A 17,564-nucleotide genomic window follows, 5' to 3' on the forward strand; every position below is an offset into this window, starting at 1 on the left:
AATGGCAGGGGCAAGAGTGACCCATTGTGTGGCATGTATTCCCAGGGGTTTCTTCAAGTCAGGATGATTCAAGCACTTCCTCGGGCTGGCCTCCGTGGCTGGCGTGTGGCAGGCCAGTTGTGTCATTGCTTCTTTGTGCCATGATAGTTCTCAACTGAGTGGTGGCGGCTGGCCTGAAGGCCAGCTTGCTCAAGCAGTACGCCGCCACGCAGCTTCCTGGGCACTGGCTGCCCACCTCCCAGATGCTTGTGCGGCTAGGGTGCTGCGCTTCCCACCGTGTGGCTTCCCAGGCACTAGCTACATCCCCTCCCAGGCGCCTGCGTGGCTAGGGCACGGTCCAAAGCTGTCCTCTTCTTGTACTTTTACTTTTACATCTTACATTGGCCTCTCTTTTAACTACTATCTTGCTGACAGAGTTTCTCTTGTGCATCACATCTTATGATACACCATCCATCTAATCACTGTGACTCTTAAGGTCAACACTCTATTTCTCTAATCATTCACATCATAAAACAATCAGTACCTCTCCTTTTCCTAAACATAAAATAGAAAATTATCATTCATTTTCTCCTTCAGCATACCCTGCACTTTTCTGACCTGTTCAGGCTCTTGTGGCAGAGTCTAGGGTGTCTCAGCCTTAGCTTTTCCCTGGGAGGACCAGCCTTAGCTCAACAGCATGACACCAAGTGGGGGCTGGCAAGAAATGCGGCATCTCAGGCCCATCCATGCCTCCTCAGAGGAGCCTGAATGTCATGCAGCTCTTCAGATGTTCCCTGTGCACTGAGGTCTGGGACACAGGGCCTTCAGCTGGCAAAAATCCTAGATCTTACAGCCAAAGATCAGGTACTAGAGATCAGAAGACCATCTCATTAACTCTAAGTCAAGAAGTCTGCTCTTCCTCCAAAAACAAAAATATATCAGTATAAGACGGTGGTTATTTCTCAAATGTGGTGGCCTAGTTTGTGGTACACAGAGGGTCACAGCAAGTGTGGCTTTACTGTGAATATTTTTATCAATATAATTTGATCATCTTTATATATTTGAAATTTTTTTACATTCAGTTCTACTTTTCTGAAATTAAAATAACCACTATCCTTTAAAATTTGCTCCTAACATCTTTTATTTTGTAAATATTTAAGTGATGCTTCATTTATATTCAGTTTACGCTGTTTTTCTTTGTTCAGGCTTTTTGTTTCTTTGTTTGATTTTTGAGGCAGGGTCACAAAAATCAAATGTGGTTCAGAGTAGCCTTGAACTCATTAGATAGCCCAGACTGGCCTCAAACTTGCAGCAGTCCTCCTGTCTCAGACTTCCAAGTGCTGGAATTACAGGTGTGCACCACCTTTCCCAACTACATTGTGTTTTTTTTCATGAACCAATTTGAATGCCAACTGTTGTAGCTGATATAGTTGACTTTACAGTCTTCATCGTTTGTGCTTTTAGTACTTAGTACTTCCTTCCTTAGAACTCTTTTCCTTTTAATATGCAGACTGTATTTAATTACTTTCATTTTCTCCCTTGAGTTTTAAGCCTTAGACTAAAATTTCTTTGGCTTTCTTGGGGTCATTATTGCAAAATTATTATTTGACACTTCATGGAGCTTTCAAATTCTTCTGCATTAGCTGACTTAACTTTGACTTGACTTTAGGTAAAATTTCCCTAGAGTTAACTTATTCCCAATGTTTACGTTTTTCAAACTGAGTTCCTTTCCTTTAGGGTTCTGAACTTTGCTCACTTTCTCAGTGTCAGATGGCACCCTCAAAACCTTTGGCAGGAAGGGCAGATGGGTGTTACAGCCCTGAGTCCACAGGCCTTTTGCTTATATGACTGAGATAAAATAATGCCCAAAGTGCTCCACTGTCCAGAATTTTTGGAGGCAAAAAAGCCTTAGCCTCAATTATTATATTTCTCAGTGTGTAGTGGCTTTTCCCCTGTCCAAATGTTTGAAGGATTTTTCTTTATGTTATTTGAAGTTAGGGGAGAAATGTGCCTCAGTGTGAGTCTTTTCTTTAGAACACTGTGAGCAGCTCTTTTACCTGCAGAAGGGCTTTCTATCCTCCTAGAAAATGGCCTTCTTGGTTTCTTTTCTGGTGTGACACTGTCCCTTGGGAACATATGTCTTTAGCTTCTGTTTGTGTCCTAGACTCTCTATTTTATTATTCTATTTTCTCACTATTTTTTATTTTTATTTAAAGTTTTTTTTGAGATAGAGTCCTGTTGTGTAGTTCAGGCAGGACTTGAACTCACTAGGTAGCTCATGCTGGCCCTGAACTAGCAATGATCTTCTTGCCTCAGCCTCCTAAGTGTTGGAATTACAAGCATTCATCACCATGCCCCAGCTTGTCTTCTTTTTAAATATTCTTTTCTTTTCCAAGAGAGTCTTAACATGGGGCTACATTAACAAGTTGATACTGTGAAGGTGATTCATCGCCACATTTTTGTGGAGACTTCAGTTCTTCTCTGGCGTTTTTAGTTTCCCTTATCCTATTTGAAATTGGATTATTTTGCATTTAAGTCCAGGTTTCTCTTAAGGTTTTTGGCTTCTCTTTCATGGTATCTACCTCTTCTTGAATCCTGAGGATCTCAAACAAGATTCTCCAAGCTTCTTTTGGTTCCTGCCCTAAATATCATTCAGGAACCCCTTTCCTCTGGGCATGAGAAATATCTCTTTCCATATGTGTAGTAATTTTTTCCATGGCCCCCATTCCTGTGCTGTTATCTTTGCTTCTAATAGAGCAAAGAGTTTGCCAGATCTAGCTTGCAGGCTGGGCTTCCCACCTCTGTTCTCTTGATCACTACTTGAATCCTGTTCAGAATTTAATATTTAGAGTCAGACACTTCTTCCTGGTATGGCCAGGGGGTCAGAGATGAGTTTGTCCTTTCTTCACCAGATGGATAAAATGCAAATCCGTAAGCCCTGCTCAGATAGTGGTGCTGCTTTTTTCATCCTCCCCTGCAACGTTCTGCTGTTGGCTTTCCGTGCTCAGCTCCGTACCAACTTTGAAGCATGCTGTGTCAGTATATCCTAGAGTCTCAGACTCAGAATGATTAAGAACATGGAAATTGGGAAAAGGGAGTAATGGTAGTTGTGCCATAAAATATTTTTGTGTTTGTTTTGAGAGGAGGTCTTGCTATGTTGCCCAGGCTGGTCTTAAACTTGTAGATCCATGTGATACTCCTGCATCAGTCTTCTGAGGAATTGAGACTGCAAGTGTGTGCCAACACGCCTGGCAAAACTTGGAGTTCTGAATGAATGAGCAGTAGGAGAAAGAAAATTGTATTTTTATCACTCTTCTGTTTTCGGAATCCTCTAATCACTGATTGCATCCTTCTCTCATTCCAGGATTACAACTTTAAGATTTGTTGAAATCAATCCCTAATTCTGAGAGCAGATGGGCAGCTAGTCCCAGCTCTTGGCCTTATAGTAGATTTACATATTTTGCTTTGCCTTCATAGATGTTAATTAGAACTGCTAGCTGGTGATGGTGGGGTTAATTTTTACTCCTGGATGCAATAGAACTGACAGTAATAGTAAGGTTTGAAAAAAGACACTCGCAGCTTTTCCATGTTATATCAGTTCTGTATGTCAGCCTCATTCCAGAATTCCACCCGAAAGATTTAGCTTATGCTCACAATGTTTTTCACACTGTGCTGGAACTGTGCATGATCTTGCATAGTTAACCAGCATTTCTTCCTAAGAAAAGTTTGAATTCTAGTGACATAGATTTAGAAAGGAGAGACAAAGTTACACTTAGGGTTGGTACATACTAGTGATAACCTGTCATAGCTACTTGAAACTAAATTATCCAATTCATTTCTAGTTAATTTTCCCTGACAAATTATGTTTACTGAGTTGTTAATAATGTTTCAGTCATCAGCAAGTGACCTCCAGTATGTGTGTACCCTCAGTTTTGTCCTTAGAACACACTTCACTCTTAATTCATTTATGTATCTTCAAATAGAGATCAAACAAAATTGAAAATAACTTCACCTTGGCTTGCAATTTTCTGATTTTGTTATGTTTAATTGTAAAAAGCATAATCAAAATGTTACTTAGCTACTCTTTTTCTGCGCTAGGTGTTCTTCAGGGGACATGGAATTCACGGGAGACTCCTGTGTGGCCAGCAATCCTTACAGGCAGAGTTTATTTTGAAGAAAAGGATGGACCTCTGGATATTGTTGCTGTTCTGACAGATGTAAGAGAAAAAGCACAGAGTTCCGCTGGAGACTGTTCTGTGCCTTTTTTGTTTATCAATGAACCTTGCATATCATCCTTTAGAAATGTAGCATTTCAACTAGAATTTAATGTCTTTAAAAAGCATGGCATATTTGAAAGAATAAATCACATTTGGGAAAGGTTTTAATATGGCTTAGTGCTGGGTGTCCTTCCTGAAGCCTTTTAAAGATCACTCTTCACAAGGCTGATGCATGAGGGGAAGGGAAGCTGCAGTGTGACAAAGTCTCCTTCGGAGGGCTGTGTCTCTTGCCTTATTAACTATACATCAGGTAGCACTATCCTTTTGTCTGGTTTTACTGGGTCCTGGTGCAAATGCAGTCTGGTAAGCTATGATCTCTGTAGAGGTCTCATAGAAACGAGGGCAAGTTTAAGAGTGAATTCAGGATGAGCAGTGAGCACAGTGTGCTGAAAGCCTAGAAGCCTAATGATGCTAATTCCAACCAGTGAAAGCAACCACCAGTAAGATTAGACAATTCACACTCTGAGAATGATTCCCCGGGTGAAGTACTTTGTTCCCGTTCTTGGTCTAACCATGTGGCAAAAGAGCAGCTGAGACAATGAGGATCACCCCTCCCCCAGTCCAACTAGACTGCTGAGGTGTTCTGTCAGTCCTGCAGGAAGCAGCTCCTCAGAGAGCAGGAAAACAGGTGGAGCCTAGAGAGTGGAAGAAGGGCCTCTTCAGCCCTGGGCAGCAGGAGTAACTGGGCCAAGAGTGCAAATGCCCGGAGTGGTTCCAGCTGAGGAGAAGGGTACTCTATCTTAGTGCTTAGAGGCTCTGAGTCCTGCTTTTCTTTTTGTGGTACTGGGAACTGAACCCAGGGTCTTTTATTTTTCAATCTGAGACAGGGTCTCACTATGTCATTCAATTGTCCAGGCTGGACTAGAACTTGTGATCACCCTGCATCACCTTCCCAGAGTGCTGGGATTACAGATGTATACCAGAGTGGTAGCCCCTGGGCGGGGAGTAGGCAGTTCTGGACAGGCCACATCCAAGTGTGGTGCTGGTGAGGAGCCAAGCCTGGCTATCTGGGGTGAGGACAGCCTATCTTCTGAGTCTTTACCAGTGCACACTAGGGGTGCCCAGACAGTGGGCAGAAGACCAAAGGCAACTAAGGGCTTATCCTAGAGCTGGGAGGATCATGGGAAAGCCTGTGAGATGCTGTTGAAGGGGGCTGTTTTATGACCAGCCTGAGGCTCTCAGGCCTGAGTAAGCAGCCACAGAAAAGAAGCATGACCTCAGGTTGTAGACAGGTAAAACCGGTGGCCATGTCTCTCCAGAGTCACTGCAGTAGCCTGTTATAGATTAAAAATTTCAGATTCTCAAAAAAATTAATCTTTTCTCCACTCCAGACTTTTTCCTTAAATTTGTGAATCCTACTACCTAACAGGAACATAGCGTATTTGTGTTTCTATTATAATTTAAAAATTAGTGACATCATTTGGAAACAATTTGGGATTTAGCAGCGCTATGCATACACAAGGATATGTACTTTACCTCTGGATGTACAAATTAGTGTCAATATGATTTCATTACCACAAAGCAATTTAAATTAGTGCAAACCTTATGCAACTCCATTTATTTGTGTGGCTAAGCCATGCTGTAGAATGGATGATGGGATATATTTTCAGAGATTTGAGTTGTCCAGCTCATCAGTCAATTTATGAAATTCCTGCAAAACCTGGGATCGCCTCAGTCTGTTGTGTTTTACTGCTTAATTAGCAAGTTGTCAGAGAGCGGCACCATATAAACTGAGTGGTGCTGTTTCACCTGTTCACTTACTTTTTATCGGGATAATGAGCTGTGGAATGACAGGTAGAATCTTGTTCCCCCCGTGTTCCAGCATGTCGTGGATTCCTTGCCGAGCAAAAAACTCATAAGGAAATGTCATTTCACAAAGCCCATCAAAAAACAGAGGCAGATAATGATGATAATCCAGCTTCTCAATTTCTACCTGGAAGTAGAGAGAAGAGAAATGCCATGTGAAAACAACAATGGCAAGGCACAGTGTAAATAGTTAGAAGCTCTGTTCCTAACTCAGAGGGACTGCGAGTCTTTGAGAATTTCTGCAAGGTTTAGCTACCAGTGCCACTGCCCACCCAGAGCATGTCATCATGCCTTTAATCTGGTAGCAGAGAGGTTAAAATTGATGACCTTTAAATGTTAACAGTCAAATATCTTATTCTCGTAATCTACGTTGGTAGCATATTCATAATTTGTTTCTCTTTTGGTTAAACTTTTACCATTTGACAGAACTGTGACATTGAAAATGATTTTAAAAGTCCATAATGTGTATGCTGCAAAGACACATAAAGGAATACAATGAAAGGGAAAAAACCTGGTTGAAATAGATCTGAACCAAAAGTTCTAACAAAGATGTAATAGGGAAAACATGACTGTATGCTTGTGAAGTACATGGATGTGAAGGATGAGAAAGTACATTAATGTGATTTCCCAGGTCATTTCAAAGCTAGCTAAGGAGGTAGTGAGTCTCAAATGCGATTCCCTGGGGCTTGGGTGACAAAGTAGAATGTTGGTGCCCTTGAGAAAGGAGAAAACAAAGAGTGGCCGCACATGAACGGACCTGGACACCTCAGGTGCCTGGCTTGTCCAGCCCTCTGCACAAGTATTCAGCACCATCATACAATGAGAACCAACTTCTGGAGTTGAGCAAACAAATACGAGTTGGGAATTATCCATGTGCAGGAGATTTGTTCTTGCCCAGGCCCTACACTATCTAGAATGCCTGGACTGACCTAACACCAGCAAGGTGACAGAGAGGATGGTGACAATACAGATGGAAAGAGACCCTCGGATTCAGATTGCAGTTACAATACATCTGCACAGAGGAAGGGGCGTGGTGTTACCAGGAAGAGAAATTTCCCTGGTTTCCAAGTCCTTCTGCACATACGCAGCTCCCAGTGATCACCTTTTAATATGTAAGGAGTCCATCAAGACTGTTGAGAAACTCCCTGTCAACCTGGCAAAAGCTTTTACATCCTCCTCCTGCTCAGCCTTCTGGAGTCAGCAGATGCATACCCACTGGCTCTGGTAATAAGCCCAGCACGGTCCTGAGTGTTCTTTGTGAGTGTGGGTGGACTAAATGTCCTGAGGGTCCCCAAGCTGGCAGCCTGTTGACAGTCTGTTCTGAACTCCCCTTTACAGTGCACATCCAGGCACAGGATAGAAGCAGAGACGGAGCCTAGACAGCCAGGGGAGCAAGCAGGCGGGGCTGACCTCAGATCCTCTTGTGGAGCTGGGTCTCGGGAAATGGCTCCCAAATGTAGGGATTCACAGATCTCAATTTTACCTCAGTTCCTTGTAGATTTATCAAACTCATTTTATTCAGTAAAGGCTTGTGGAATATTTACTTAATATTTCATTTTCTCAAGGATTTTTGTGCATTTGAAAATGTCTTAGAACATTATTTTGTAGGCTTTGAAAAATTTATCACTACATCATTCAGCTACTAATGGTACAATGTTGTTATCTGTAACTTTACCTTGTAACCTAACTTTATAATAAAAGTGTCATCTGTGCTATAATTTTTACTTATCGTTTTTAATATATTTTGCTCATTCTTTTTCTTTTAGCCTATTGCTGCACTTTTACATGTATCTCCTAATTAGCAAAGCATTAAATTTTGTACTTTAATATGATCTAAGACTCTATTCTAACACGTTAATTTAAGCCATTTACATCTACGGCTATGCCTGGTTAACTTCTGTCACCTTATTTTATGGCTGCCAGTTGTTTTTCATTTACTTTTTCCTTTCTGTGGTGCAGTTTTGCTACATAGATTATGCACTCTTTTTTTTGCAATGACTTTCAAGACAGCCTGTTTGAATATTTTATCAAGCGTTTCTCAAGCATTTGAGATTTTATCAATGCTTTCTCAAGCATTTTTCAAACATACCTATCGTAGTGAGTGAAGCAAATTAAACATCTAATAAGATTATTGATATGTCAATGTTTCTTGGCACTCATCTGTTTTCTTAATCTTAGGGTTTAGGGCAACTCTACTAACAACAAGAGCAGCAATAATCATGCCAGTATGCATAAGAACAGCACCAGTGTATTACTCCTCACAGTACCTCTCAGACATATTACTGGTGCCCCATTTTATAGCAAATGTATCGTCAGTCACAGAACAGTTCAGTAACTTGCCTAAGGTAGGTGGCTAGTAAGCTCTGGAGAAAGGATTCAAGTCCGAGCTCCCAAACTGAAGGGTGGCTGCCTGACGTGGTATTGCTGCTCAGCCTTTGTCACAGGTACTGAGGACCAGCATTGCTATACCCGCCTGGTGAATTGTAGCATTTATCTTTATGTCCCTTCACTGTTTATCATTGCTGATGCAGTTTGTCTTAGTCTAGTCAAATACTAGTATTAGTATTTGCCTATCTTGTTTTTCTATCCTTTTACTTTCTTCCTTCTTCTAACATTATATTTTGAACATCTCCCCTATGTAGTTTATGGATGGACTTGCTTTCCCCCTTCCATTCTTTAATGTACATTTACACAACAGATACATAGCACCCACATGATTCCTACTCTCAAAAGTTTTGAAAAAGAAAGAAAAACTATGAAAGAAAGGAAGAAGAAAAAGAGCAGCTGAAAGACATAAATTGAGTAAAAGACTGAGAGACTGAGAAAGAAAAAATTATCCCCGTGTCTTTAATCCTCCCATTTCACTAACCACAGTAGTTCCTTCCTAGCAGAACTCCTCATGAGTTCTTTTCCTGACTTGCTTTTCAATTATTTATCATATCTGCTATCATTGCACATCAGTTGCTTTAGTAACTGGATAACAACTTGCCAATGTGTTTGGGGTTGCAGACTTCTTTTTTTCATTTTATCTTGTTAGTGCATGTTTGGAGTTCATGCAGTTTCCATTCACTGTGGGGAGTGGTTACACATGCATATTACAGCTTGGTCTTTTTAGTGCCTTCTCCTTCCACCGTCCCCACTTCCTCTGGCTCCCCAGTCATTGGTTTCGTACTGGTGATGCTGCTTGTGTTAGCAAGTGTTACGGCTTCCACTGTTTACACTGATTGGGGCTGTTAGGGTCCTGTACATGGCACACCTTTATTCCTCATCTTTCCCTTTCCCCTGCCCTTTCCCCTCTCCTTGTTCCCTTGGACCATTTCTCTGTTGGATGAGATCTGTCCCCTTGCCCCTTTCTATCCATGTTTTATTGTTTTCTTTGTTTGTACTTTGCCTCACTCAAATGAGAGATACTGTGTGGTATTCAAGCTTGTGTGTCTGATTTATTTTATTCAGTATGTTTTCCAGGTGCATTTATTTTCCCACAAATGTCTCAAATTTGTCATTCTTTATAGCTGAGTAGTATTCCATATATACAGACACCACATTTTGTTTATCCAGTCATTTTTGATGGCTGTACAGGCCACTTCCAGCATTTAGCTATGATGAACTTTGCGGCTATAAGTACCGGTATGCAAGTACTGCTGGAGCATGATGACTTAAGCTCTTTGGGGAAGACACCTAGCAGGAGGATCTCTGAGCCCTATGGAATCTCTAAGGTCAGTTCTTTGAGAAATTGCCACACTGATTTCCATAATGGCCGTACTAGTCTGCATTCCCACCTGCAATGCAGGAGAGCTCCTCTCTGCCACAGCCACGCCAGCATTTGTTATTGTTTGATTGGTCACAAACTTCCTTAAACACTATAGATACTGTTCTGTTTGCAGGAGGGTGATTTTGCGTATGAATTTCTTTCTGCTTGTGTATCTCCAAGAATTTCTTTTTATGCTTATAGTATTATTTTCCATTGATCCATTGGCCTAGGCCTTGGTAAGCCCTTTTGATTCCATTTACCACAGTGTGTGTGTAATATAACTGACTTCAATGTATTTTTCATGTTTCTTTCTGAAAAGTTATTTCCTGTTACTGGTCCATTTTCACAATAAAATTTTTCAGCAGCCTTCGCTACAGTCACTGCTACACTTCCTCGCTCTGACTCCTTCTTCAGACTACTTCTCCATCGTGTCACTGAGGTCGCTTTGATATCAGTGACCAGTGACTGCTTTTCTCTTCAATCCCTTGTCTCTTTTCGGTTCTAATCAGCTTGGCACAGATGACCCCATGAAGTCACCTTCCTTCGACCTCCCAGTGTCACTCCCCAATATTATTCCCCTCCCTTCAAACTCCACGCTCAATCCATAAGCGATCTGCTTGGCTCTGTCTCCAAGTAAGCCTTTGTATTGTCCACATTTCCACCATTCTGCTCACAGTCAACTTAGTCTCACTTGCCTTAACCAGGTTAACTATTACAGCTTCCTGCCTGACCACTGTTTCTCCCTCTGCCTCCTATTTCCCTTCTCTGTACACCAGGATCCCTGACCTGCTATTGCTCCTGACCACAGTCCCACCAGGACCTCCCCATCTGTGCTCTGGATGGCTTCATTGAACACTGTCCCCCAAGCGTTTGGAGCTTGGAGACACTGCTGTCTTTCATCTCCAGGCCTTGCTCATCTGCTCATTGGAGACTTGTTCTAAATGCACTTCTGTTTATTGGCTTGTCTCTGATGCCCATAACAAAATACCATAGGCTGAGTAGCTTAAAGTACAGAAACTTATTTTTTTCAGATATGTAGGCTGCAATCTGAGATTGGGTGTTAGCATCACTGAGTTCTGTTGAGGCCTCTCTTTCTGGCTGTGGACAGCTGCCTTCTCACTGGATCCTCACATGTCCTTGAATCTGTGCCTACAGACAGCAAGCTCTACTCTCCTCTCATCCCTTTCCCTTCCTTCCCTTTAATTCCATTCCTCCCTCTCCTCCTCCTCCCTCTTCATCTTTCCCTCTGTAGTGGAGATTAATCCCAGGACCTTTGCACTGACCTATATCCCCAGGCTTTTTACTTTTTTATTTTTGGGGGGGAATCTCACTAAGTTGTTCAGTTGTCCTGACTAGGCTGGAACTGGGTCCTCTTGCCTCAGCCTCCCCAAATGCTGGAATGACAGGCCTGTGACACCATACTCAGTTTCTCTTTGTACAAAGACACCAGTTCTTATGAACTCACTTCATCTTCATTACTTCTAAGCAGGCCCCATCTCCAAACAGGTGCTTAGGCATTGGAGGTTGTGCCAGTTAATCTTTACTGTCAGTGTGGCTGGATCAAGAATCTCCTGGAGAGATGACTGGATCATGGGGAGCTATCCTTGTCAGTGGATTAACCCAGTGATGGTCACAGCTCAATGTGCTGTAAATAGGTGGGGACAGCTGGAGGTGGGTCATGGGGGATGTACCTGTGTAGGGTATATAGGGGCTTTTCCTCTGTGCTCTGTTTTCCAGTTGCCATGAAGTGAGCAGTTTTTCTCCACTACACCTTTCCACCATGATGTTGCTGCCTTGGTGCCATGGACTGAAACCTCTGAAACTGTGAGCCACAGTAAACTTCTCCTCCTTTAAACTGCAATATTAGCAATAGGAAAGCTCACCAATACAGCATTTCAACATCGTGATTGTAGGGGACATAGTTTGCAGCACACCATTCTGTCCTCCACACCTGTCTGTCCTCCCACCTGACTTCAGTACAGCAAGGCCTTTCTGCTACTGCCTCAGCCTGTTTGACTTTCTTTGTAGCTCTTATCATTTATTCATTAATTTTCTTTAGTTCTGTGGTTCAGGGGGTTAGTCACTGCTTACAAGGGCGTTTGGCATATGATAGATAAGAACTCAACCAACATGTGTTGAATTTTAATTCTGACCTTCAGAGTCTATTTTCTCTGTCAACTTTGTTGATAGGCCTACTCAGTTGGGGAACCATGGCCAAGTGAGGCAGTCCTGTGTGGGTGGCTGAGATTGGGGACATAGCAAGGGCACACACAGGGTCTGGGCTCTCACGCTGACCCCAGCAAGAAGGAACATGTGGATTTCTGTAAATTTACATGTTCTATAATTGATATGCTCTTTAAGTAAACTGCTTTCTGTTATTATTCACATTTCTGGAATTTTATGAGTATTTTAATAGTCAACATGGGTTTCTTAATACTTCTGTTGGCTTATATTCAACTAAACCATTCTGTTTACTTTTTAAAATTTAGAAGGAATTCTAAAAAAATTAGAAGGAAAAGTTTGTTTTTCAGATTATCAACAAAAGCAAACATATTAAAATATGTCCACATTGATGATAATAAGAAAATGTCATTTAACAAAAATGGGCTTTGAGAATAGTTTACAATTAAGCCAAAGTTTAAAAAAGGATAAATTACAATTAAGCCAAAGTTTTAAAAAAGGATAAATTGTGTGATCCCTTATTTACCTTTATGTGTGTACTTGTGATATTGTGACTACTGTCCTTTTGAGTGCTAAACTGCTAGCCTCTGATTTATTTAGATTTATAAAAAATCATTTGTAAGGTTTCTCAAGAAGTAAACTTTTTATTTATGTAAATCACTATATTAAGGTAACTAGTTTAATGATAAAGATTACAATTTACATTTCTTAAGCATTATCATAAAAGTAGTAGTTTTCAAATTTGAGGATCTTTTAAAGAGTTTATGAAATTCAGAGCTAAAAGAAACCTATCTGAAGTGGGTCATAGAACAAGGGCTGTTTTAGACATACCAGTTAGAATTACATGATGATGCTTTGATTAATGCCTACTTTGATATTAACTCCAGAAACATGAAGTGTTTTTATGCACAGACACTTTTTAAAATTTATGCTTTATAAGTTTTTAAAGATCACAATACCTATAAGTGAATCTAAATCTTTCAGTGACCTTTGGTCAAAAGCAATAAAATTCTAACTTGACCTGGCCTATGAAATGTAACATTTTATCCCCATAACAAAATGGTAGCAGTGCTGTATGAAACGTCAGAAACACAATGAGGTTAATAACTTCCATTTAAAAATTCAAGAGACATAATTTCATACTTTCTGTCAGGTTTCCTCGCATCAATTAGCAAATGAAATATCATTGAAAATAGTTGTCATTACTACTATAATAATTCATGAGGATCCTGCTTAGTATCACAACTAATCTGAAAAAGTATAATTATCTATCAGTATATTATGGACTCATTTGGACTCACTGTGATATTTCTAAGGTAAAGTTTTAATGCTGTTTTTCAACCATTGAGGCAGCTATTGAGGAATTGTAAGAGACCTGACAAATTCCATAGGCACTAAGCCTTATCTGTAGATGGTTTATAAAAAAAATTCACACACAGAAATATTACTATTTTTTAAAATATGTACGGATGCAGTGCAATGAATAACTGAACAGAATTTGTCATTTTGTTTTTCAAAAATATTGAATATGTAAGTAAAATCATGTAATCGTATATGAGGCTTTTGATATTGAACATAAGACTTTAACATGAAAGATGTTTTTTAGTGTAAAAAAGAAGAAATGGGGCAAGGTGGCTACCAAGAATGATGGAAATTCATACACTGCTACAAAGTTTGAAAAAACTGCAAATGTGCTATATATATAGTTAAGCTCAAGAAATTCACAGATGCTAGAGATGAGGGTGAATCCCAGCTAAGAGATAAGCAGGTGGTGAGCTTAAAGTGATTTCTGGTGATCTCAGGAAGGATCAGACCCAAACTGGATCTCAAGACCAGAGCTTGGATTTCACTGTCTCTGGAATTCAAGGAAATGATGCATTTGGTAAGAAAAGTTGACTAAATCAGAAATCCTGCCTACAAGCAGGATACTTAAGGGGCTGCTTTGCCTGTGAAAATGGGACTGTAGGATGTCTTCCCATTATCTTGTGGAAACAGAAACAGAACTTGGTGTTTGACAGGTTCTTGGTAGAAAACTTTTCTTCTGAGAACTAGAAACCCAAGGAAGCTAAAATCAGTCAAGTTAGTCTCAACCAATGGAAAGGAAATTCCTGGGGCCCAGATAAAAAACAAATGCAAACACACTTTCTCTTGTAAAATTCAGGTACACGAGACCGCCACATAGAAAATGCAGCTACTGCTATAGCTGAATTCATAATACAACTTTATCAACATGGTGGTAAGGGAATTACCATAAGGAAAATTCAGTACACCTATAAGCATGGGAGTGAGCGCCACACTAACAAACTGGAAATAACAAAATAAAATCCGAATAGAACTATGTTCATAATGCTTAAAAGTGAAGAATACTTTTTAAAAGTACCAAAGAAAAACTTTCAGGAAAAACCCATTCTTAACCTAAACATTCAGTTGCTTGGTTGAATGTTAGATTGGCCACAGATGAAAAGAGAAAAAGGAGCCCAGACCACAGAATTTCAGGACAAACTCAGTAGGAGCAAAGGAAGTAAACTCAGGCAGTCTAGAAGAAGGGCAATGCTTAAAGAAACAATGGTTGATTATCTTTTATCATTAAATAAAGATGTGAGTCTTCAGACCAAAGATGTATATTTGATAGTTTTTAGAAAAACTATAAAACTACAAAGTCAAGGATAAAATTTAAAAGCAACTAGAACAAAAGATATTACACATAAAGTATCACAATTAGACTGAAAGCACATCTCTCATTAACAAAAGAGAGGACAAGAGACAGGGCAAAGATTCTTCAGTATGCTGAAAGAACACTATCCACGGACAGTGAAACTCAGTGAAGCCACCGTTCAAAATGAAGACAAATTAAACATACCTGGCCCACAGAGAGGAGTATTTTTCTAACCTATGAATTATCACCCATACTAATATAAAACAGAAAGCAAAACACAGGACAAAGAAGATGCAAGAGACTAAATAAGCATTGACCATAAAAATTTTTAAAAAATCATAAATATAGTTGATTTACAAAGTGAGCCATGATATTAGACAGGAATTGTAGCAAAGGTGAGAGAAAGGTTATGTGAACCATAGCAAAGCCTGTCAATTGATAAAAGTGAGTTATTGGCTACCTTTAAACTTCAATAGTTAAGCATATTAAAGGTTAAACATGTCTGTTAAAACATAAAAACTTCCAGTAAAATAGAGAAGAAGAAATGAATAACATTCTAGCAATCCAATGAAAACCTGGTTAAATATCCTCCTGTCCACTGGAAAAACTATGGAGAAAGAAAATATGTAGAATGAATCCAAATATATAACCAATCATAATCAGTAAACATAGACTAAATCTTCTGTGCAAACATTGATTATGAATAGAAAATATATTTCACATATGTATTTGTTTATAAGAGACACTCAAAATATGACCTAGGTGGAAAATAAAGGTATGGTTAAAAAATAGGTTTTACGTAGGATAAATTCCTCAGAGAGAAACTGCTTTATCAAAGGGTAGCTTTATTTGCCATTTTCATAGATACTGCCAAATAGTGTTTCATAGAGATGATACCAAATTATATTCCTAATTAACAATAAATGAGTGCTTGCTTTTTTATTGTCTATCCCATGAGAATGCTATCCACAGAGAATCAATGTTAGAGTCTTAACATTACAGGCTAAAATAGTGTTTGTCTTACTGTGAGAAGAATCTCACCTTTTAAAGGTATTTTTGGAAGCCATTTGACTATCTCCTTTTGTGAATTTTAGTTTCAATTCTTTTTTCATTTTTCTCTACTGAGACATTGAATTTTTATACTTTTTAAAGAATTCTTTTATTTGAGGGAGCCTAGACTTTTATGTGTGATGAGTTTCACATTTTATTTTGCTATATAGATTTTTTAAAATTGTTTTTGAATTTTGTAATTTTTATAGGTTCTGAATTTAGAGCCATCATTAGCAAGGGCTTCCTCCAGTTTTTTTGCATAAATAGTAGAAACAGTTAGAAAAGAACATTTCTAATATCTATGTTAGTGCTTTTGTGCTTTCTTTACACTGGAGTCATTAATTCCTCTGTAACTTTTCCTGGTGAGAGTTATGAGGCATATTTCCAGGTGCACTGGGACCCGGTTGTCACCGTGCAAGTTCTCATTACACAGCACAGCTTCTTATCTCTTGCTACACAGCTCAGCTTCTTGACTTTCTATTCTTTTGCTTGGCCTGTGTTTTTAGTTCATTTACCCACACTATTTTGACAGAGTTATCAAAAGCACATATTAGATTTTAGTATCTAGCAGATTTGTCACCTTCACATCATTTTCCTAGATTTTAAAACATATTATCATAGTGTGTTGATTTTTCATATAAAATCTAAGCATAAACCTTAGGTATAAAGTTACTTTGTGGCCAGGCACGGTGGCACATGCCTGTAATTCCAGCACTTGGGAGGCTGAGGCAGGAGGATTGCTGTGAGTTTGAGGCCAGCCTGTTCTACAAAGTGAATTCAAGGCCAGTCTGAACTGCATAGTGAAACCCTGTCTCAAAATGACAAAAAGAAAGAAAGAAAGAAAGAAATTACCCTATGGTTCTACCCAGGACCTTGCATTCAACCATTACATGAAACATACTCTTTACAAGCATAGATGGTACTAAGACATAAAATTGTCTCAACAAATTCTAAATAATCTGTTGTAATTTTCAAGTTTTCCAAAAAGACTAAAATAAAATATAACATAAACTAATAGGTAGTCAGACTTCTAATCTTCACATATCTGAAAGTTTAGAAATACTTAAGAGTCACTGTTGATCATAGAGAAAAATCATTATAGAAATTAACAACATATTGAGAATTGAATCACAATAAAATTACTTAAACATCCAAAGAATAAACAAATCCCCATTTATAAAAACTCTTTCTAAGAACAGAAGGAGAACAGTCTTGTACTGACCAAGCTCATGGATGGATAACAGAAACTTACACACATGGTAATTCTGCCCAGATTTCCTCACTATCTGGATAATGTGCTGCTTTACTGAAAACAGCAGTGACTGTCTAACTGGAAGGTATTAATTACTGAATAACAAAACTGGACTCAGGAATGAAAAATAGTATTATTTTGTGGAATAACCTTACTTTAAATTTCTGTCAAAAATGCTAACAAGACAGCTAAAGGTCAGTTGTAAGTAAATCTAGGATTTATGCACACTTAACCTTTATTATCCAGGAGCTATACATTTGTAACTGTAGCAGTCGGTGAGTGATACTTTCAAATATAATAAATAAAAAAGAAATAGTCCCATGTTCTATAGCTTTGCACATTCCCAATCTCTGTCATTTGCCGTGATGTTAAAGCACTTACTTAAAACTTTAAAAATAGCATTTATTTTAACCAGAGAGGGACACAAAGGAGCAAAATATGTATTAAAATACATCTCCAAGCTTTCTCTTTCCTTTATCACATTTCTGTTTAATGCTAAAAATAGTATAATTTGTTCAGGAGTATAGAGGGAATAATTACATTTTGAAATAACCAGTCTTCACAAAACAGGGGAGCAAGAAGTATGTGACAGACCTGGAAAGTCTTTGCAGA

The 17,564-nt window shown here is 39.2% G+C and overlaps 1 protein-coding gene across 3 annotated transcripts in view; it reads right to left on the reverse strand.

Moving 5' to 3' along the window:
- Pacrg (PARK2 co-regulated) overlaps nucleotides 1–17,564 on the reverse strand; it is a 511,308-nt gene that overhangs the window by 233,547 nt on the left and 260,197 nt on the right. For all 3 annotated transcript variants that reach the window (XM_005390691.2, XM_005390692.2, XM_005390693.2), the window contains exon 3: nucleotides 6,018–6,189. In XM_005390691.2, the coding sequence (XP_005390748.1) occupies nucleotides 6,018–6,189 (172 nt within the window). The remainder of the gene's footprint in view (nucleotides 1–6,017; nucleotides 6,190–17,564) is intronic.

The sequence above is a fragment of the Chinchilla lanigera genome, unplaced genomic scaffold (assembly GCF_000276665.1).
Source record: "Chinchilla lanigera isolate Chin_1 unplaced genomic scaffold, ChiLan1.0 scaffold00038, whole genome shotgun sequence".
NCBI lineage: Eukaryota > Metazoa > Chordata > Mammalia > Rodentia > Chinchillidae > Chinchilla > Chinchilla lanigera.